At 37.9% G+C, this 23,205-nt stretch overlaps 1 protein-coding gene across 3 annotated transcripts in view; it reads right to left on the bottom strand.

Annotated features, from left to right (window-relative positions):
- The window catches only part of ipp (intracisternal A particle-promoted polypeptide), a 30,860-nt gene extending 8,727 nt beyond the window's left edge, over window positions 1–22,133 (bottom strand). Inside the window, exons 1-5 of one of the 3 annotated variants that reach the window (XM_079613708.1) lie at window positions 22,036–22,105; window positions 21,105–21,219; window positions 18,695–19,067; window positions 16,101–16,312; window positions 13,695–13,914 (exon numbers count right to left, since the gene is read on the bottom strand). In XM_079613708.1, the coding sequence (XP_079469834.1) occupies window positions 13,695–13,914; window positions 16,101–16,312; window positions 18,695–19,067; window positions 21,105–21,173 (874 nt within the window). In that variant the 5' untranslated portion in view covers window positions 21,174–21,219; window positions 22,036–22,105. Of the gene's footprint in view, window positions 1–13,694; window positions 13,915–16,100; window positions 16,313–18,694; window positions 19,068–21,104; window positions 21,220–22,035 lie in introns of all 3 variants that reach the window. The other 2 variants (XM_079613707.1, XM_079613709.1) reach the window with 2 other exon arrangements.
- Window positions 22,134–23,205: the final 1,072 nt, after the last annotated feature.

Genomic DNA, 23,205 nt, shown 5'->3' with positions numbered 1-23,205 from the left:
TAAAAATCAACATACAAAGAAACTTCATAGCAACAAGGTCGAACAGAGGTCAAGATCCAATGCGAGACAACCCAAAAGTATCTTAAGACAAGAGCAAACAGAAAAGTAACTTGGAGTACACATGTTGTTTATTAGAAAAATGACAAAACAATTAAATGGATTCTAAAAAAAAAAACTTTTATTAGTATATATATATATTTTTTACATTATTTTAACAGAAATAGATTATAAAATTAGTTTTTTTTTTTTTACATTATTTTAAAAGAAATGGAACTATAAATCTTCAACTATAAAGCAAATTTACCATTATCCTTTATTCTTTATATCTAACAATCTTTCTTTCTGCCACCTCCGCCCACCCTGTCTGGGGCATATTTTAAACAAAAGGCGACAGCCGCTGAAATATTTGCCTCCGTCTCCTTGGAAGTCCTCTGGACACTCTCTGTAAGAAATATTTTAAAAAAGGAAATTTATGGGGAATATAGGTTATGATGCACTGCAGTAAGCATTAAAACTACAGACATTAAAGTGCAAATCTATTCAAAGTAGGCTAACCGAAAAGCACATAAGAAAACCCACTGTTAGTGATAAGGTTATAGCAGAATAAGATCAACTACAGGACGGGCCTTCAATCTAAAATTTGTAATCAAATTTATTACGTGATAAATTGATTAATGAATCTAATTAACCCCAATCACATTTATCATCATTTGAATGGAAACGCTTCATAATAAAAATATTTATTCAATGCCATTAAAAAATTGTGACACTTGACTAAAGCATTGAATATCTCAAGGTGGCATTAATCAAATGGGTTTCTTTCCAAATAGCCTACATGTTGTTGTTTTTTCATTTAATATAATTAAGCTTATCAATTATGTTGCCATAACAGTTTTTATTATTATTGTGGAGCTCGACATTAGGCATTGTAATATGGTCAAGTTACTTGTCCGGAGAGAAAAGAAAAAGTGTTCTAGACTCGCCTCTTTAAAATCAGCACCAAAAACATACCTGGCAACAGCAATGGCTTTATCAGACCATGGAAAGGAAACAAAACGCATAAAAAAAACCCCAAATAAAAACAAGGTGATTTCAAAGTTGGGTATACATTCATGGGTTTTACGAAATAGCATATACTTTGTAAGACTCGTCCATTAAGCAAATTCCATTTACATATCCAATATAAGTTATTGTAAAATATTTATATTTCTCAACTCTTTACTAAAAATGTCAATGACGTGACGCCTAAATTCTCTGTCCGGTTGCATTTTTTTTTAAATTAATGGGTTTAATTGGGTTTAATTTAAAAATGGGTTTAAACGCATAACAAGATACCAAATATGTACTTTAACTTTTAAAAAAGCATTAATTATTTGTCATTTTCTGTTTTTTAAAGTGCCAAAATATCTTATTTTGACTATCCGGCCATACTTTCTTTTTTGGAAACATTTTTGAAATTACTCTAAATTTATGCATATTTATTTTCTGCAATATTTGGCATGATTTCCAAAGTGTTTTGTAAATTAATCCTGTACAATATTGCAAATCATTTGTATATTTGCATCATAATATACAAAACAAACATTGTCCGATGATGTGCATTTTATGAATGGGCGACCATCAAGAAACAACCAATTAGGCCTATCTGTGCATTAGTTACTTATGAACTATGCATATTAGTGCACCCGGATTGTAAAGTGTTACCCAAGTTCTCAGTAATTAAATTGTTTGCATTTCTTTTGAGTTTTTGTAAGTAATGATCTCATATTTTTGTTCTATAATTTCAGTTGCCTTCTTAAATGTAGTTAACAGACTTGTTTTCCTGTAAATCGCATTAAACTGATAAAAATACCATTGACTTAAGCATACTGTATCATTGATTCATATTTCAGCCACAGAAATGAGAGATTTTATATTTTTATTTGATAGTTATTGCTATCATGCCTAGGGGTGTGACGGTTAGTATATAACCGTGAGACCGACTGTTATAGTTAAACACCGTCATTAGAACTATATAAACGCCAAAACCGTGTTATTATTTTATATTAATATATTATTATCTGCTGTTTTATTATATATTATATTTCTTACAATTTTTTTTTAGCAACAATTATTTTCATTTTTTAGATAGGATCATAAGATGCGCAATATGTCGGGAGACATGGTTTAGGCCGTGGGCCGGACCCCGAAATTGTGAATTTCACAGATCCCTGCCAAGGAACTAAGTGATTTGTTTACAGATGGAATGTAAAAATTCTTATAAGTAGTGTAATCATTGTTTCCAACGTTGATGTGTGCACATTTTATGAAGATATCGATTTAAACTCTTACATTTTTAAACGGGCAAATTTGTAGAACTACTAAATCGTAGCGCCAGAAAACGTAAACAAATCACCCGTCTCCTTGACAACCTGTCACGTCTCCCTGACAACCAACATATTTGATACAGTAAATTTGCTCTCTTTATAACGAAATCCTGCGATTTAAATAGTCTTTATATACTTTTTGTCTACACGAGCTATACTATACATTGTGCACTTACCGTCAGAAGATCTCTAAGGTTATTGATCACCCGTGACATACATAGAAATTTACATAGACCGCATAACAACAAAGCGGGACGCGATTGACAGCCGGTGTGCGACAATATGAAGTGCTGTATACATGTTGCTTCTAGGGCAAAAAGCCCAATAACCTTATTTTCTCAAACAAGTTGGGCATCATTTGTTCAGTGTGCCCAGAAATGGGTTAACCTCAACACTGCTGAGAGTTTAATAGCTGAAAAAGACACCGCAACATTCAATTTAACAGAAACCTGGAGAGCCCAAGATGTGCCAGTTAATGTGGGCTTCCATAGGGAATGCTACATGCTCTTCACCAATAAAGATCACATTGCAAGAGCATGTAGGAGGAGAGAAATGGCAGCCAAAGACACTGAAGGTATGTATCAAATCCATAAATTCTGCAAATTTTCTATTAAAATAATTGTGTATTGATCATGTAACTTTGGCTATGTATGTGTGTATTGTAGTTAGTTTAAGAAAGTATGTTAAATAAACCTCACACTACCAGTGAATATTAACTACACAAAGTGATTTTTTATTCATGTATATTTTTGAACACTTTATCTTAAAAAAATTATTGAAAAGCTGGAGATTTAACAAGGCCAAAAAGCATATTCAATATAAGATTACAGTGAATAGTGTAAGGTTGACAATGAATTGAACACAAAAGTCATTTTTTTAAAGGAATGTTTTATTTGAAACAAAGACATTACATGGTATTCTTACAAATCTAAACAGTGAGATTACTAGATTAAAAGTAACCACCTTTGATAAACACATTCTTTGTCATATTTGTCTACCTGACAATTCATCCTATTCATACTGGAATATATACCAAAATATTTTCTATTCCTCTGTTCTACAGGAGAAGTTTGCAAAGCCTGCCAGGCATACCTCCCCCAATGCAGCATGGATGGAGGATCGAGGGGGAATTCTATGCAGTTCATTGGATGACATTTCCACCAGCACCAAAAAGTGTCTTGGAGCTTGTGCATTGCCAGTGCAAAGCATTACAATGTGTGGGGGAACTGCACATGTAGAAAGCACCAGCTACCATGCACAGACATGTGTCTATTGGTGCTTTTCCGCTGCATGGTACGGCTCGGTTCAGCTCGGAGCGGTTCGGCTCGGAGCGGTTCGGCTCGCTTCACTTTTCCACTGCGTGGTACGACTCGACTCGGTACGGCACGGTTCGGTTCGCTTTAGCTCGGTTGCTTTTCCACTGCAGTTAGTACCGCTTCAAAGTGGGTGGAACTGATCGTTAATAGTTGCCGCCTCTACTGGCTCGGTAGTCACTTTTTATTTTTTTTAAGTTTGTAGGTCCGGTGGTAGCCGTGTGCGGCTAAGAGCTGTGCTACTTCTTGGAACACTTTTTCATTCCGTGTTGCCCCATCCAGCTCTCGCTGGATCCGCTCCTCGTCCACTGACCACGATTCAGCCATTTCTTGTTTGATTTTTTTTTTACCTCTTTTGTCAACTAAATACTCTAAAAACAGGTGCTACCGCGTTGGCTGTTGTCTGGCTATTTACATCTAGCGGGTTTAGTGTCTCGTGTCGCAAATACAATGCGACACGAGACGAAATACAATGCAGAAGTGACGATTCTGTCTGACCAATCAGTGATCTGCAGTGTTTTCACGTCACATTTAGTTTCGGTATGGTACGCTTGGAACCTCAACAGAGGTGGTACCATTTAAAGCGAGCCGAAGCGAGCCGTTCCGTACCGTACCATGCAGTGGAAATGCGCCAAAGCGTGCTGTGCCGTACCGAGCCGTACCGTACCATGCAGTGGAAATGCGCCAAAGCGTGCTGTGCCGTACCGAGCCGTACCGTACCATGCAGTGGAAAAGCGCCAAAGCGTGCTGTGCCGTACCGAGCCGTACCGTACCATGCAGTGGAAAAGCGCCAAAGCGTGCTGTGCCGTACCGTGCCGTACCGTACCATGCAGTGGAAATGCGCCAAAGCGTGCTGTGCCGTACCGAGCCGTACCGTACCATGCAGTGGAAAAGCGCCAAAGCGTGCCGTGCCGTACCATGCAGTGGAAATGCGCCAAAGCGTGCTGTGCCGTACCGAACCGAGCCGTACCATGCAGTGGAAAAGCGCCATATGTAGGAACTGCACCAACGCTGTCTAAGGATGAAAAACACAACATTGTGAGCGTGCAGCCATGGCCTGAGTACATCTTTAAATAACATGACACTAATAAAAGTTAATCTGGTTCAAGTTCGTTTTTGTCTGGTGTTGTAAATTCACTAAATAGCCCTAGTTAGCCGTTGATAATCTAACTCAGGGGTTTTCAAAGTGTGTGGCGGCCCTCCAAACAGTTTCAGGGGAGGATCAATGGAAGTGAAACTATTACATTACTTGCATTAGTTATCAAAAGGAGATCACACAGAAAAGCCCACATGTGTGAGAGTTCAGATACAGTAGTTTTGGGAACTGTTTTCCCCTCATCAGGCTGAAACTAATAAATGCCTTAGGACAGACCTTTGTTTATAACTGTTTGGTGCAGTAAGAAGTTATGTTCAGCAATATTAGGCTATTTTGGCTCAAATGTTGAGTGCCTATGGGATAAAAAATATATAATTATGATCCCAAAGGCATCCAGGAATTGAGCGAAACTTACCAAGTAAACTAAAAATGTGGTGGGGGGCACGTCGTTTCCCACGCTTTGTTTGAAGGCACGCAGTCTCAGACTTTGAAAACCCCTTATCTAATGTTTGCCTTAATATAACATTAGCCAACTATACAAAATAAATCCAACCTGGACGTTGCCTCATGGAGATACCGTTAATACGTTGCCTACTTCACCCAAGTGAGGTGTTCCAAGAGCGTCTGCCTTCTGCCCTTCAGATGTCGGCTTCACCATCAGGAGAGGAAACGCATGCAAAATATACAAAATACAATGTGCGATTAGACAGGAATCAGGAGATAACGTAAGCTAACTATATAACCGTGTGTGTTTTAGACATCTCCCTGCCCCAACATAGCTGATTCAAATTGTCAACTCATTATGAACTATGGAAGCGGTTTATATCATCTGTGTTGGAGCAGGGAGATGTCTAAAACAGGCAGGACAACGTGTATCGTGTAACTTACTCCTGGAGATGTTTGGGAAATACTCTCGCAGTACATAAGCTTCACTTCAAATAAGATAAATTCATATAACTGTTAGCTAGTTACACGGAAGGGGCTGAACGATGGAAAAAAACTTAAAAACTTTCTTCTTCTGGATGAAAAAAAAAAAAAACTTCAGCGTCATAGTCAACATTTTAAGACAAATGCAAATAAACCCTTGATAAACTCTTTACAACACACAGTTAAATAAATAATTAGCTTGCGGTATCCACAGAAAAAAAAAGCTGATCCTACCATACAAAGTTACTTCAGGTGCTAACACTAGCCAACTTACGTTACCGTATACTACATTTAAAACGACAAATAACTTAGCATTACCCACGTGTGTAGCATTCGGCGAACATATGCCAAGACCAATGCATTCAGACTTTTTACAATGTTTCGGATAATGCTAGTGCTAATCAGTTACCTACCGTTTCCACGATGTGTGGTGCAACCGTACATTGTAGCCAAAAAACGGAGGACTCGCCACTGACCGGCCGCCGCGCCCGCGAGTTCAGTTCACATCCGGGTCTTCGGGCACCGGTTCAAATAATGACGTGATTGGTCAACTCAAGTTGACAAGGTAACAACACGAGCTTTGATTGGTTCTTACTCCGGCTAACATTTTGTGGTTAGCTAGCGAGATTATATCTACGTTATATTTTTAATGTGCAACAATTGACGTTGGAAACAAGCAGTAATGTGCTCAACAACAATTTATAAAGCCAGTTATAAAAAATTAACCAGTTCCCTGGAGGAGATCTATCAAATCGAAAACTAAAGGAGAAAAACAGACTTGGCCCACTGCCTATTACATGGAAGTTTTGTTTTGTAAATCATCAGAAATGCGTTTTACAACTTCAGTTTTGCTCTGTAGAAAGCCTTTCTTTAAATTTCGTTTTGTAAAAATTTGTATCTTAATTTTAATAAATGTTTCATCAACCAATTGCATGTATTTAATAAATAAAAAGCAAATATAGCAGAAAATATAATAACCGGTCCGTGACATGGAGGCGCCGTCGAAAATGGGCCTATATAGCCCAAGTAGGCCTACGTCATTGATCCACGAGCACATTTTACACAATAAAGTGATCGAGAATCCACGACAAAGGACAAATATGGCCACAATGTAAACATTTTTTATTGTATGTGTCATGTGGAGGGCTCCGTAAAATTAATGTAAATTAAAGCATTCATTTCACGTGCTATAACGTTTCCCCGACTCCCCCAACAGCGGCTGATACTTGCGAACAGACAAGCCGGCTCACGTGCAGTTCAGTCAGAAAAATGTGCGCTGAGGCGACTTTCATTTCACTACTTGTACTATTGTACTATAGTTATGTATAGTTATAATATTTAAGTCACTTTTAACTGTACATTATTAAAGATACTCTGGCAATGCAGCTAGCCTAGGCTAGGTGGAAATTCGCGCCAGTTCACAAAAATCCATTGCTGTCCCACAGAAAATTAAAACTAATAAACACCCATATTTATTTATATTTTCCTTACCTCTGTTCACTCATCGTCCACAGCAGGTATGTCAGCAGGATGTTGAAAGGTGTGCAGTGCCCGCGCTATGCAGTGAGTACAACAGCTAGAGTGGTATTTTCCACAAAGATGGAGCAGAGGACATTAATGCTTGCCTAACTGTGATTGGTTAGTGAGGTGTTTTCCACAAGAGGATAGGGCAGAGGAAATTGATGCCTAACTGTGATTGGTTAGGAATTAATTTCAAATTTCTTTCAACAAAACAAAAACCAAACTACACTTCAATAGGCTAATTTGATTTTATTATCGTTATTCATATTCTAATCATTATTTGTATATTAATACTTAGGCTACTGCGTTTGTCTGACAGCTGCACTGTTATGAAGCTTTAAAATAAATTATGGGTGAAATGAGTGGGTACAGTTGAGACACTTTTTGATTTTGATTTTTCACACAAAATAGATACTGAAAACAAAATTTCCACATGACATGCTACATGACATTTCATTAGCTTGTAGACTAAGATATTATCAATCAATAATACCCATAAGTAGTTTATATTTTCCACAATTAGCTCATAAAAATAAGGTGCTTTTTGTCTCAACGTTGTCTCAACTGTACCTATATGTGGAACATATTAAATTAATTTTAGAAAATATAGGCTATTCATTAATAATACACAGTTTAAATATTACAAATATCAAATTTTATTTTAATTTGTGTCCTGTGCTGGCTAATTACGACGTTTAACCTGTTATCATAACACTGACCATCTAAACAGCGTGTGATGTCTATGGATCTTTATCGCTGGGACACCTCGCACATTTCTCTAATTTTTTCAATGACCTTGCATGACACAATATCATGAAATATGCCAGTTTTTAGGGCACAGAATAACTTTTGTATACCAGTTACGTTTAACAGTCACATAAGGATAAGCTATTCATTGTGGAGAGTGCATGGTGAAGTGAACGTCTTAATTTAGAAAAAAAACTTTTGCTGATATCTTCAGATCGGAGATGTGTCTGTTGTTCAAATTTTCCACGATCAAAGAGGACACTAATACGCATGTGCACAACAAAAATCACAACGTGTGCTTGCTGCGCACGCAAGTTATTTAAGGTGTCTCAACTGTACACATGTCTCAACTGTACCCAGTCTACCCTATGTCTGTGTCTCCTCATGGAATCCAAATTATAAGGCCATGTATAGCCTTCAGGGCCATGAGGTCCAACTCACCAGTAGTCCTGATAAAACAACTAAAACCTTCGTCAGGTGGTTGGGCGTATGCTATACAGATGTTGAGTACTGTTACCACTAGGCCTACCTGTAGCCTATTCATTGCTCTCTGATAAACTGCGTATTTTGATTTAAAAAAAAAATTGATTACCCAAAGGCACAACTTGAAGAGGTAGTTCACATTTCACCCACACAGTGGTATTTGCTGTTCCATAATGTAGATAATCCAAATTTGAACCGTCTTTCCCTCTTGTAAGAATGAGCAACTTACCTGGAGTGTGCTGCTCTAAAATGAATAAAGTGTATACACCTGCAAACAACATTTTGAGCAGCAAACCAGCTGATTTAAAATATATATATATATGTGCAAAACAACACAAGGTGGTTTAGGATTCATTATATAATTGTAGAAATAAGTATAAAATATGTTAAAAACGAATCCCAAACAGTGTTGTTGTGTGCACCTTTACAGCACTCTTTCAGAATTTGATTGCTTGGTGTAGGCCTATTTTAGACATTGAATTTATCTTACCCAACACTACAACTGAAATCATACCAAATATGTCTAATGTTGCCTGTATCCTTTTTTAGATGTATAAATTAGCATGCTGACGTTTGTGTTTTGTTAGTAATGATATACAGTCAACAAAACAACAACATCTGATAAAGGAATGTCTTGTTGTCTAGATGTTTTAAACATTGTGACAGTGCTGGGTTTAGACCACCATACCTCACGATAATTTAGAAGATTGTGACCCAACAACACATTTTAGTATTTGACATCAATATGATGTTAGAATTTATTGTTGTGTGGACGTTACCATTACAACGTTAAGGAGACATTGGGTTTTGAAATGTCATTTTTTGACGTCACTATGATGTTGGCTTGACATTGTAGTAAATACCACAACCTAAAACCAACAAAATATCAACGTCTAATGATGTTAGAGTTTGACGTTGTGTGGACGTTAACATTATGACGTCAGATGATGTTGGGTTTTGGTCACCATACCTCATGACTTAATGTCAGTGTTTGACGTAAATATGATGTTGTATGGAGACGTTGGCTTGACGTTGTATTTTGGTTAGTAAATACTACAACCTAAAACCAACAAAATATCAACGTCTAATGAAGTTATAATTTGACGAGGTGTGGACGTTATCATTATGACGTCAGATGATGTTGGGTTTTGGTCACCATACCTCATGACTGAATATAATAATAATAATAATAATTTGTTACATTTATATAGCGCTTTATCTGAGACCTCAAAGCGCTTCACCTAGAAGGGGGGAATCTCCTCAACCACCACCAATGTGCAGCATCCACTTGGATGATGCGACAGCAGCCATATTGCGCCAGAACGCCCACCACACACCAGCTAATTGGTGGAGAGGAGACAGTGATGAAGCCAATCAGTATATGGGGATGATAAGGAGGCCATGATGGACAGAGACCAAGGGGCAAATTTGGCCAGGATGCCGGGGTTACACCCCTACTCTTTTTTGAAGGACATCCTGGGATTTTTAATGACCACAGAGAGTCAGGACCTCGGTTTAACGTCTCATCCGAAGGACGGGTATATAAGTGTTTGACATCAAAATGACGTTGTCTGGAGACGTTGGCTTGACGTTGTATTTTGGTTAGTGAAAACCACAACCTAAAAACAACAAAATATCAACGTCTAATGATGTTAGTGTTTAACGTTGTGTGGGCGTTACCATTATGACGTCAGATGACATTGGGTTTTGGTCACCATACCTCATGACTTAATGTCAGTGTTTGACGTAAATATGACGTTGTCTGGAGACGTTGGCTTGACGTTGTATTTTGGTTAGTGAAAACCACAACCTAAAACCAACAAATAATCAACGTTTATTGATGTTATAATTTGATGTTGCGTGGACATTACCATTATAACGTCAGATGACGTTGTATTTTGGATGGTAAATACCACAACCTAAAACCATCAAAATATCAACGTCTACTGATGTTATGATTTTACGTTGCGTGGACGTTACCATTATTACGTCAGATGACGTTGTATTATGGTTGGTAAATACCACGACCTAAAACCATCAAAATATCAACGTCTACTGATGTTATAATTTGACGTTGCGTGGACGTTACCATTATTACGTCAGATGACGTTGTATTATGGTTGGTAAATACCACGACCTAAAACCATCAAAATATCAACGTCTACTGATGTTATATTTTGACGTTGCGTGGACGTTACCATTATTACGTCAGATGACGTTGTATTATGGTTGGTAAATACCACGACCTAAAACCATCAAAATATCAACGTCTACTGATGTTATAATTTGACGTTGCGTGGACGTTACCATTATTACGTCAGATGACGTTGTATTATGGTTGGTAAATACCACGACCTAAAACCAACAAAATATCAACGTCTACTGATGTTATAATTTGACGTTGCGTGGACGTTACCATAATGACGTCATATGACGTTGTATTATGGTTGGTAAATACCACGACCTAAAACCATCAAAATATCAACGTCTACTGATGTTATAATTTGACGTTGCGTGGACGTTACCATTATTACGTCAGATGACGTTGTATTATGGTTGGTAAATACCACGACCTAAAACCAACAAAATATCAACGTCTACTGATGTTATAATTTGACGTTGCTTGGACGTTACCATTATTACGTCATATGACGTTGTATTATGGTTGGTAAATACCACGACCTAAAACCAACAAAATATCAACGTCTACTGATGTTGTACTTTGACATTGCGTGGACGTTACCATTATTACGTCAGATGACGTTGTATTATGGTTGGTAAATACCACGACCTAAAACTAACAAAATATCAACGTCTACTGATGTTATAATTTGACGTTGCGTGGACGTTACCATTATTACGTCAGATGGCGTTGTATTTTGGTTGGTAAATACCACGACCTAAAACCAACAAAATATCAACGTCTACTGATGTTATAATTTGACGTTGCGTGGACGTTACCATTATTACGTCAGATGACGTTGTATTTTGGTTGGTAAATACCACGACCTAAAACCATCAAAATATCAACGTCTACTGATGTTATAATTTGACGTTGCGTGGACGTTACCATTATTACGTCAGATGACGTTGTATTATGGTTGGTAAATACCACGACCTAAAACCAACAAAATATCAACGTCTACTGATGTTATAATTTGACGTTGCTTGGACGTTACCATTATTACGTCATATGATGTTGTATTATGGTTGGTAAATACCACGACCTAAAACCAACAAAATATCAACGTCTACTGATGTTATAATTTGACGTTGCGTGGACGTTACCATTATTACGTCAGATGACGTTGTATTATGGTTGGTAAATACCACGACCTAAAACTAACAAAATATCAACGTCTACTGATGTTATAATTTGACGTTGCGTGGACGTTACCATTATTACGTCAGATGACGTTGTATTTTGGTTGGTAAATACCACGACCTAAAACCAACAAAATATCAACGTCTACTGATGTTATAATTTGACGTTGCGTGGACGTTACCATTATTACGTCAGATGACGTTGTATTTTGGTTGGTAAATACCACGACCTAAAACCAACAAAATATCAACGTCTACTGATGTTATAATTTGACGTTGCTTGGACGTTACCATTATTACGTCAGATGACGTTGTATTTTGGTTGGTAAATACCACGACCTAAAACCAACAAAATATCAACGTCTACTGATGTTATAATTTGACGTTGCGTGGACGTTATCATTGTTACGTCAGATGACGTTGTATTTTGGTTGGTAAATACTACGACCTAAAACCAACAAAATATCAACGTCTACTGATGTTATAATTTGACGTTGCCTGGTTGTCACCATAATGACGTCAATAGACATTGGATTTTGGTAACTTTACAACACAACCTAAAAACAACCAAATATCAACGTCAGCTGACGTCGGTATTAGACGTCAATTGTACGTTGGCATTAGACGTTGTATTGATGTTGGATTTTGGTCACCCGACGTCGCAACCAAAACTTAACCAAATATCAACGTCATATGACGTAGTGTGCCTGCTGGGAAAATGCAGCCTTATTAATGAGCAAAACGTTCGGATGTTAAACACACTATTTACGCGTGGCTGGGAGCAGGTGTAGATTTCTTTCGTACCAACTAACATTTGGAAAATACGAACATTTTAATGAATCCGAAAATTTACGCCAGAACCACTTTACACACGATTTACACAAGAATTCGTGTGTAGAATGCTCGTGTTTCATGAATGAGACCCAATACCTATTTTACTATTTATTTTAGAGTTAAACACGACGTATAATAAATGTTGGGTACATCAAACGGGCGATCTTTGGTCTTATTAATCTACTACAATCCCTAGAGCGCCTCTTGAGATCAGGGGAGTGAGGTTTACACGCACAGCGACTACTGGCCTACCCTTATTGTTTAAACATTTTTATTATGCATCATTTTTATGCTCTTAAACCCTCTTAAAATGTCTATTTAACACATTCTGAAATATCATCGAATGTGAATATATATTTTAACATATTTTCTTTGCTTTTATTATTTGACAGAGTATTTTATTCAGGTTATTATTAAGAATAAATTTAATTTTTTATTTATCATTTGTGTTTACATGTAATACTGCTGCCATTGTTTTAAAAAAAAAACACCTCTCAAATCTGTGACAGTGACTTGTCAGAAAAGTTTAGTTCCACAATTTTGACTATTTCTCAGCGTGATGTAAACTTGCAATAGCAAGTTTTTAAGTCAGAATTCGCAAAGTCGCAATTTGGTGTCGCAATCAGAATTGTGAGAGCATTTTTTTTCTCAGAATTGGACTATATAACTCATAATTTTATATATTTTAACAAGTTTATATATTACAATTCTGAGAAAAGAAGTCAGAATTGTGAGATTAAAAATCGCAATTGCCTTTTACTTTTTTTTTCATTGGTGGAAACAAGCAAAGACATCTCTCGTCTGTTTAAATTGAAATGTCTTTCTGTAAATTATAACCTTTGCCTATGTCAGACAATGTGAAAGTTTCTTCCAATTATATCTAATAAGAAACCTATGGAAGCTGAAATAAATAAATAAATAAATAAGTAATTGCACATTTTTATCACACGGTTTACATCACGCAATTCTGAGAAAATAAGTCACTGTGAATTGTGATATAAAAGAAGTCAGAATTGTGAGATGAAAATGATGAGTTTCATAGATGAGTGTCGCACTCATCTGAACCCCGTCTCTCCAGCTCACCCTCGATGTACTTGTAGAGTCTCTGTGGAGACAGCAGAGCGAAGCGCACAGGCTCCAGGACCTCCACCACGTGCTTCTTCCGGTGGGGCACGTTGTGGTGCAGCCAGTCCATAGCAGCCGTGAACACCTGATACTCATCTTCAATCCTCAGCTCCTCACTGCGGAGCAACTTCACCAACTGGTCCTTACACAAGCTGGAGAACTCTTCTGAGGAGCGAACCTGTGGTACACATCACCGAGCACATGAGCTTTTGATTGGTTCTCAGAACAATCATGGAAGCTGGTAACAGTGGACAGTTATTACAATACCAAGTCATTTAACTGGGTGACTTTCTACACGTTAAAAACCCTCCTATGCTGTTGGGGACAGTTTGACCGGCATTCAATTTTCCAATTGACCCTTTAGTCCAGGCGTTTTAAGCCAAAATGGGGGTCAACCGTGAACAAATTGCAACAGAATCAAACTCAACTGATTTTGTATTCTCCATATGTCCTGAGTAAGGAAAAAAAAAGCCCAGAAGAATCCCATAAGGGGAAAGTTCAGAAAAAGACCCAAATATATCCTATTCATACGCATATTCATTATTTTTCTCACGTGAATAGAGTAAAAAATTTAACCTTTAGATATCACCATCAAAATTACTGAGTTGATTACTTACATCAAGACAAACAACAAATGTATTACAAGTTTTTTTAAAATGTTTGTTAACATGGACAAACGGTGCATAATCTAATTACAGATGTGCTAATTATCATAAATACCACAGCAGATCTAAACATTGGGTACAGCAGGAGAAAATGTCTTGTTGAATCTTGTTGACATATTACAGTAAAAGACTAAATGTTAAGGTCTGAATGGAACCCAATTCGTTATTATTGCAGAGATGGGGTTTGGGGCTGGGTCCGTGGGTCCGTGGGTCCCAGCCCCAAACCCCATATCTGCATTAATAATTAATAAAGGCTGTTTTAAAGTACTTCTTCCTGCCCGTATGTATTTATGCTCATGGGTAGCCTAAATGGGTTCCATTCAGACCTTAACATTTAGTCTTTTACTGTAATATGTCAACAAGGTTCAACAAGACATTTTCTCCTGCTGTACCCAATGTTTAGATCTGCTGTGGTATTTATGCTAATTAGCACATCTGTAATTAGATTATGCACCGTTTGTCCATGGTAACAAACAATTAAAAAAACTTGTAATAAATGTTTTGTATGTCTTGATATAAGTAATCAACTCAGTAATTTTGATGGTGATATCTAAAGGTTAAATTTGTTACCCTATTCATGTGAGAAAAATAATGAATATGCGTATGAATAGGATATATTTGGGTCTTTTTCTGAACTTTCCCCTAATGGGATTCTTCTGGGCTTTTTTTTTCTTTACTCAGGACATATGGAGGATACAAAATCAGTTGAGTTTGATTCTGTTGCAATTTGTTCGCCCTTTTTTCCTAAAACGCCTGCACTACTTCACAGGGAGCTTGATTGACAGGCGATCTGCCCAATCATACTTTGCCATCCGCCATTTTGTCGGACAAAGCAGTCAAGAGAGTTAGTAGATTAACGTTGGAGGATTTGAACTTGAGAAGCGGAGTGTACTGACGCCTTTCCGCGGTTAAAACAACATTCCTTCTGATGTTCAATCATGTTAATTTGATGCTATAAATGAACTAGACGGAAGAGATGATCGTTTCACAAGCAGCTTTAACTGATGCTCTACAGCGATCTGACTGACACATTAAAGAGCCAGAAAACAGTATTTATTGTTTAAATTTCTTTAAAAAAATGACCAAGTTTTGTGGTCAAAAAGGTAAGACTTTGTTTAATATCAAAAGTGACCTGGTCTGTCCTGTCTGTCAGCGTGTTGTCAGTCTCCTCTCTGCTCCGCGATGTGTTTTACACTGCGTGAGAACATGGTGTGGCGAGAGCGGCGTGGCTTGTCGGACATAGCGACAGTAACTAAAGGGGTCGGGACTTTGCGAACGGTCAATTGCTTGAAACGCTGGTAATTCTGAGACACATTTAGGGTCATGAATGTGCATGCAATTTTTTACACATAGATGTGTTTTGGAAAGGCTGAATAAATGTTGGCAACATCAGTTGTTTTAGGGGTCAAATTGGTCCACCATTAGTTGACTACTCCATTCAATTTGCCAATAATCAACACTTTGAATAAAGTAGGCCTAACAGAAAAAAGGGGAAAAGATCATCTTTCATGTAGCATGTCAAAAAATAAAATATACATGAGAAATAATGAATTTAAGTCTCATATTGTGATCCATTCAAGGATAATTTACGTTTTTTTTCCGTCTATTTGAGTTTCACAGTCACAAAAATCTGTGAAAGAATGTTTTTGGTCGTTCATTTTGTTCAATTCACCTATCCTGCGTGAGTCAATAAACCCACCTCTAGAAAGTGGCAGTGGATGTAGTCTTCAGTGAACTTTAACAGCTCCGTGCAGGCGATCTGCTCCAGGAAGCGGTAGATGCCCACACAGTTGGACGGGTCCATGTGAGCGCGCAGGAACTCTCCGCAGATGTCCACCACCTCGCTCAGCGTCAGCATGTCTGCAGCCACCATCAGCTCCTGCACAGTGTCCACCGTCACGTCGATGCAGCCTGCGGGAGCAGAGGCTTAGCGTTCACACACTCGGAAAACTGTGTGGAAGTAGCTAGGCAACAGAGGATAACACAAATTGCTTGTTTGTTTGTTCACATTGACTTTTTACAGTAGACTATTACACACTATTTAACAGAAAAGTTTTTATCCAAAGAAACTTGCAGTGTACAGGTCCAGTCCCCAGCCATGGACATAACACTTATGTACGGTTTTAAAATGTATTTTTAATAAAAACTCTAAAACTGATTAACTTTTCAAGGATTATAGAATAAACTGCTCTTCAAAGACAGCGGGCATTATGAAGCATACAACTGCCTGATATTAAAAGTAATGATGTGTACTCCTCTGGAGTGTCCGCTGGGTGTAGATGATCTGGTTCCAGTGATTATTGGATGTAGAAAATGTGTGTTTTTCATGAAGTGTGTTTGGAATGCACTGATCCCATTCATTGTGCCATTTTGTTGATTATGTACGACAGGATTCCTCATATCTGGCACCCGGAGGGCCACTGCCCAACCCTAATCAAACACACCTGAGCAAGATAATCTATGTATGAACTTTATACGTTTTTTTAGTCTTTCAACATCGGAGTCTGATAGCCCCTCCCCCTCCGGACAGTCGAGTGCATGAAGTGTCCAACGTCCCGCGCTTCATTTTTTCCGGTTAAATAAGTGCATCATCCGGGGACTTAAAGTGCACTTTTTCTTTTTTGAATTTTAGTGTGAACGCACTACTCGCACTATTTATACTACAGAATGGCGTAGAATAGTGCACGATTTGGGACGCACCTTATGAGATTGGGTGAGCATATGGAGCACTTTTGAGGTCTGTGTTATAGTACCTCTTTAGTTTGCTTATTTCCGGGGATTCCACAATGGCCAGTTACCCAACAGAAGTCGACATATGAAAATTTAACAGTTTAAATGAATCATTACAAGTGTTGGGAGGTCATTGTTGACGGCCACCAGAACAAAACTTTATTTTTACAAATGAAAACATCCCCAAATGGAAGCGTTTTTGTCAGATTTAGCTCAATTCAGGATGCAAATCTCTCCCCATATAGTTAAGTAGGCACAAACACACACACACTAGTCCACTTAAACTCTTTACTACTTGACGCGACGGTGTCAAAAAAGTGACTGGATGACGATCTTGAAACAGAAACTACTACTAAAGTATTCGATTTCAGATCCAGCGATTGCAGTGTAAAATGTGTTTTGACCGTTTATTGTAAAAAAAAAAAAAATATATATATATATATATATACACGTTTAAAAATGGACGTAGTGTCCATGACGACACCCATAGGTTTCTGAAGAGCACTTTTGAAGCCCAAAGTGGGCGGAGCTGGCCGTTGCCATCTTCGCAGTACGTCACCTCGCGAAAATGGAAATGAAAATGGAGAAGCGGATTAGCTACGAGAAAGCAGACAAACCGCTAGTAGTGACATCAGCGACAATCCACCTGTCACTCAAGTGGCCACGCCCTTAATTATGCACAACTTTAAGGCTTAATATAATTTAAACGGATGAGTTATAAAATAATTCCCCCCCTCACAGTTGTCATGAAGGACAAAATTAACTATACAGACGAAAACCACTTTTTGTACCAGACTGTAAACATGTTTTTTTCTGCTGTAAAATTGTGCATTTTAATATGATGGGGGTCTATGGGATTGAGTCTCTTTTGGGCCTGTCTCTAGCGGCCAGTCGATGAATTGCAGTTTAAGTCACTTCCGTGTGGGATTCGAGAGAGAGTTGGAAAGGTTGCTTGATTTTGACTGGAAATTCCATCGGTGACGATCAGCAGCCAATGAGAGAGCAAGGAAGAGTTCAGGGGGAGGAGCCATAAAGCTGAAAGAGAACATCAGCAAGCATGGCTCATCCTTCATATTATAAAAAAAATTTTTTTGCTGCAAATCAGCGCACAGACAACTTGGACCGCAAGCTTCTTGTGGGCTACCGTTTTTAACAGGAAGAAATCCAGTCTCGCACGAGAACTTAAGTATCACGCGTGATTTCTCGTTATTTTCTGTGTCACTTCTCACATGTGTTTGGTTGTGAAACGTAGTTTGTAGAAGAGACAGAGTTCTTGGCGATTCTTCCATACAACAGCAACTACATGGTACCGCAAGACCGCCGTGTAGTGTGAGAAGAACAGCGATCCGACGACTTTGAAAATCATGCAGTGTGTACCCGGCATACGTCAATAATAGCACACCTCTCCTCAGAAAGTTGGATGATTCGAGGTATCGTTCACGTAACGGGTTGAGTTTAACACTTCTGGGTAGTAAAGTAATTGTAATCTCATTGTTCAAATTAGTAATATCAATAGTGACGATGGTCATTAGCAAACATACAACAAATATGACTCTAACATACCAGTGTAAATAAATCCCAGGAGAATTTCAAAGACGTCAGCCTCCACTCCAGCAATGCGGACCTCCTCCTCGCGGGCTTCGCTCATGCCCCCCGAGAACAGAGCAGTGAAATACGGGCCGCTGGCAGCCAGCACCAGCTTGTGGACCCCGAACACCCGTCCGCCCACCAGCAGGCGCACGTCGCAGAAGTCAGAGAGCAGGCGCAGCTTGTTCATCTGGGCCAGCAGGAGGCCAGCGTGTCTGTCCGAGGAGTAAATCCCACGGTCACTCGCTGCCCCGGTCTCGTCTCCAGCCGCAGGACGGCGAGTGGATGGAAGAGAAGGACCAGCGGAGGACATGATGATTCCAGCCGGGCACCACAACAGCGCTTTTACCTAAAGCACACGAACAGACACCTTTAATAATGCTGGAGCTGACCCATCCAAACCCCTCACAGCGCCCTTATTACAGAGTCATGTGAAGACACAATTCAACAGAAAATACCTAAGTTGATTTACTTTGTGTATTGTACTTGATAATCATGTTTTATAACATTTTTTTATTTATGAGCCATGCTGGAAACAAAAAGTAAAACCTAAAACGGAGCGTAAACAACCATATAATCAACCGATTCAACAGACTGATGTCAACACTCGATGAAAAGATTGAATTTAGGCTTTTATCACATATAAACTGTCATCATTCACACATCAGTTGTGGTAAACAGAAGCTCAATTCTGATTGCCTGACGTGTGAGAACCAATGAGGTTCATTCTCGTGTGTCGAGCTTCTGTTTATGTCCACTGATCATTGTTCGATGTGATTAAAAGCCTAAATTAAATCTGTTCTCTGTATAAAGCAAATTAAGTCTCTTCGTAAAATTTTAACTAAACCTATCAATCAATATGGATTAGTTTTATGATCTCTTTATGAACTTTTTTAAGCATCAAAGTAATAGTTGTGCAGCTGTCAATGGAGGGACAGAAGCTCTCAGATTTCATCAAAAAGATCTTCATTTGTGTTCTGAAGATGAAAGAAACGACATGATGGCGAGTAATCAATGTAAGAATTTTCATTTTTGGGTGAACTAGCCTATCCCTTTAACAAAATAAAATGGATCACTAAAACTGTGTTATTTTTAGGGCCCGTGGCTGTAGCCCCTTTAGTAATTGTTAGGTTTCTTCATCGTATTATTATTTCTTCCCTTATGGCAGCCCTATGAACGGGACATCGGAAAATGATGAAAATTGGCACACAATTATTGTGATGATAATGAATAGTAATCTGACCAACTTTGAGGTCTACAGCACTACCACCAGTTCAAAAATGTACTTTTCAAAAGGTTATTAATATATTTCGATAAGTATTGGTACTGAAATATATTGTTACACCAATACCAGCCCCACGTTCTCGCTATCTCTTCTCTGAAGGTGAATAGACACACACCCGCCTCCACTCACTCCCTTGTGTAGTTCAGTTGAATAGTGCTTGTATTGCGCATAATTTTAGTCATTCCCGCAGTTTTTTTGCTCACACCAAAAGCGCGTACACCGCGGGTCTATAAGTGGCACGCACACAACACTGCATCTAAAACTGCTGGCGAGTACCAAATGTACTTCTTTTTCATGGCTTATTGTGCTTAAACATTCAATTACATACAAAATTATGTCAAAACGTGACCGCCTTGCCAAATATTCAGGTAAATACAGCCGGTTGTAGAACGTAAATAGTTGAGAGAAAACGCATGTTGTGTAATAGTAAATCTGTGCTAAGCTCTTAAAGTGACAGCGGCCTAATAAACCTGCTGCTGTCTGTCATGTTAATCAAGGAACAGAAAATCATTCGCTGCTCTAGACTGAATAACTTTTGTCACTTTAATTGTAAGCATTAATCTGTATTTAATTTCTACAATGGAAACTATCCAGTGTTAGTTTACATTTGATTACTTTATTTACATTTCTATAGGCTAGTATTTCTTACTTGAATACTGTTAGACCCAACTGAAAATGTTTATTTTGGGTTTATTTCATTTATCTCTTTATTCTATTGTATTTATTTGTGCTAGCGTTTGCAATTTGTTTATCTGTTCTTATTTATTGCAATTTGTATTTTTTTGTAAATGTAGTTCAAAGATTGAAATAAAGCCTCCCTGTGCTGTGTGTAAGTTATTACAACAAAATGTGTCAACAAAATGCTGTGTGTCGGTGTATGGCTGGTTTCCCCGTGAGCTAAAGATTGTGGGTTCAATTCCTGCACGGGTAAAACTTCATAAAAGAGTGTATTGTTATGTCACTTCAATTCATTTGTTATCTGGGTCAGCATTGTACTTATCTTTCTCCCTCTTGGATTAACAGATTAATATATATATATATTTTTTTTTTTTCTGTGATCACTGTCATATAAACTTCTTTTCATTTTAAATTCATTCTCACCTGAACTACTGAAGCTCGGTAGTGAGGTGAATATGTGTCGTCCAAGCGGAGCGTGGTACTGAGTAACATTCACCTGATCTGAAAACTGTGGCTTCGATTCCTGCGTGGTGCAACACTATAAAAGTGAGTGTATTGTTGTCATTTCGAATCCTTTGTAATCCAGATAAGCATTGTCCTCATATTTGTCCTTCTTGGATTAGAAATGTTTTTTTTAGCTTTGTTATTCATTAATTTGTATGTTTTTGTGATAGTTCTTTCCAACAGACTGTATGATTTTGAGATCCATCTTTTCATAATGTGGACAATTGAGGGACTCAAACACAACTATTACAAAAGGTAAAAACAGTCCCTGGTGCTCCAGAAGGCAAGACAGTGCATTAATGCATTAAGGGGGCATATTCTGCAAGGAGTATGTACTTTATTGATATTAACATTATCGAAACAGAAACAAAAAATTGAGGTGGACATTTTGTGGTGTTCTATGGCTAAATAAAAAGCGCATTTGATGGGTGTAACCGCAGAAACCCCAACCTGTTGTAGTTTAGTTTAGTTTAGTTTAGTTTGGGCTGGGCTGTGTTTTTGCTGTCATGCTGCTGTGAACTGATCACAGGAACAACCTGTCGAACCTGCAGCCTTTCAGCCGCTCACACCAGGTGTGTGTGACACATGAGACACTCCTCCTCCGTGAAATCACGACAGCAAGCATCATCCTGGACTCCGGTGAGGACTGAAATGACCATGTTCCTGTGATAGATTTACAGCAGCTTGACACCTAACTTACAATACTGCCCAGCCCAAAACCACAACAAACATCAACATTAGATGCTCACACTGCAACATAAGTTACCCGAAAACCATAAGCTCAGTTCAACAGTTAGAACAGTCAAGAGTGCAGATTTCCTCTGCTCAATGGACGTATAAGCCTACTTACATTTTAATGTCGTTATTTTCTCCACTTCGTTTATCCATTATGATCATAGACCGACTTCCGCATGGGCATCGAGTTTTCCTGCATCGGCATTTCAGTCTGTCAAACCATCGGAAACCTCCAAATATGTTCAGGAATTCTTAAAGACTTCGGGACTTGTGCCAGGATTTCACGATAATTATTGTTATTATTATTTGCCTTTTTATATTTATTTGTTTAAATTATTGTTTTTTTTTGTTTGTTTTTTTCAGCCGTTTTAAAACAGTCCTGTTGGTGGCGGTAATGCGCCAAATGGCGTTCAATGAATCTGAAGAAGAATAAGTCATCTGTCAGACCGAAGTAATCGATACACGACCATTAACTTAAAATTAAAATACACAATTTGCACAAACATATACAACCCGCAACAAATATATAAAGGGGAACAATTTATGCCAGGAGTAGTGACGCAATGCTTCGTAAGCTTTTTGTTTTTAATATTATCTAAGTAGTGCCATATTGTTTAATTTCTTTTATAAAATGTTCACAATTTGGCTTAGCTTTAGCCCATTTCTTCACATGAATGTGATATTTTCTAAGTGAGGAAAAAAATATGTATATTGGAACATAATACAAATAAATGTGTATTGATGTTCTAAACAGCCTAAAAATTAAGTTAGGGACATCCAACCCAAAAAATCTCGAATATTGGCCTACACATTCAAAGAAAAGATGGATTTCCGATTATTTAGCAACAACACAAAATTCACAGTCCTGCATATCCAAACTGAAATGCTCAAGTAACTCTGTGTAAATTCAGATCAATTCAAATAAGGTAAATTCTGTGTAAAATTGTAAAGGTTAGGCTACCTCTCTTACATTATTAATTATATTAATAATGTATATTATAATATATATATATACCCCCCCCCCCCCCCCCAATTACCTTTTATTTTTATTTGATGAATATAAATGTAACATTTATGATAATTTTCACATTTTTGTGGGACTACTAGAAGAAAAAAAAAGACAAATCGTGTGTCTGCTGTCTCTTTATTTTTGTAAAAAATAAGTTCAATTTAGATGTTAAACTAAACAATTGTATTGTGTTATTCCTTGCATGTCAGCTGGTTGTAATCAGCCAGAAGTGCTTTCGTTTTTAATTGTCTATTTATTTATTTATTTATTAATAAA

The sequence above is a fragment of the Phoxinus phoxinus genome (assembly GCF_949152265.1).
Source record: "Phoxinus phoxinus genome assembly, chromosome: 5".
NCBI lineage: Eukaryota > Metazoa > Chordata > Actinopteri > Cypriniformes > Leuciscidae > Phoxinus > Phoxinus phoxinus.
Note: the sequence above shows the minus strand (reverse complement) of the source record. Positions and strands in the feature narration are given on the sequence as shown.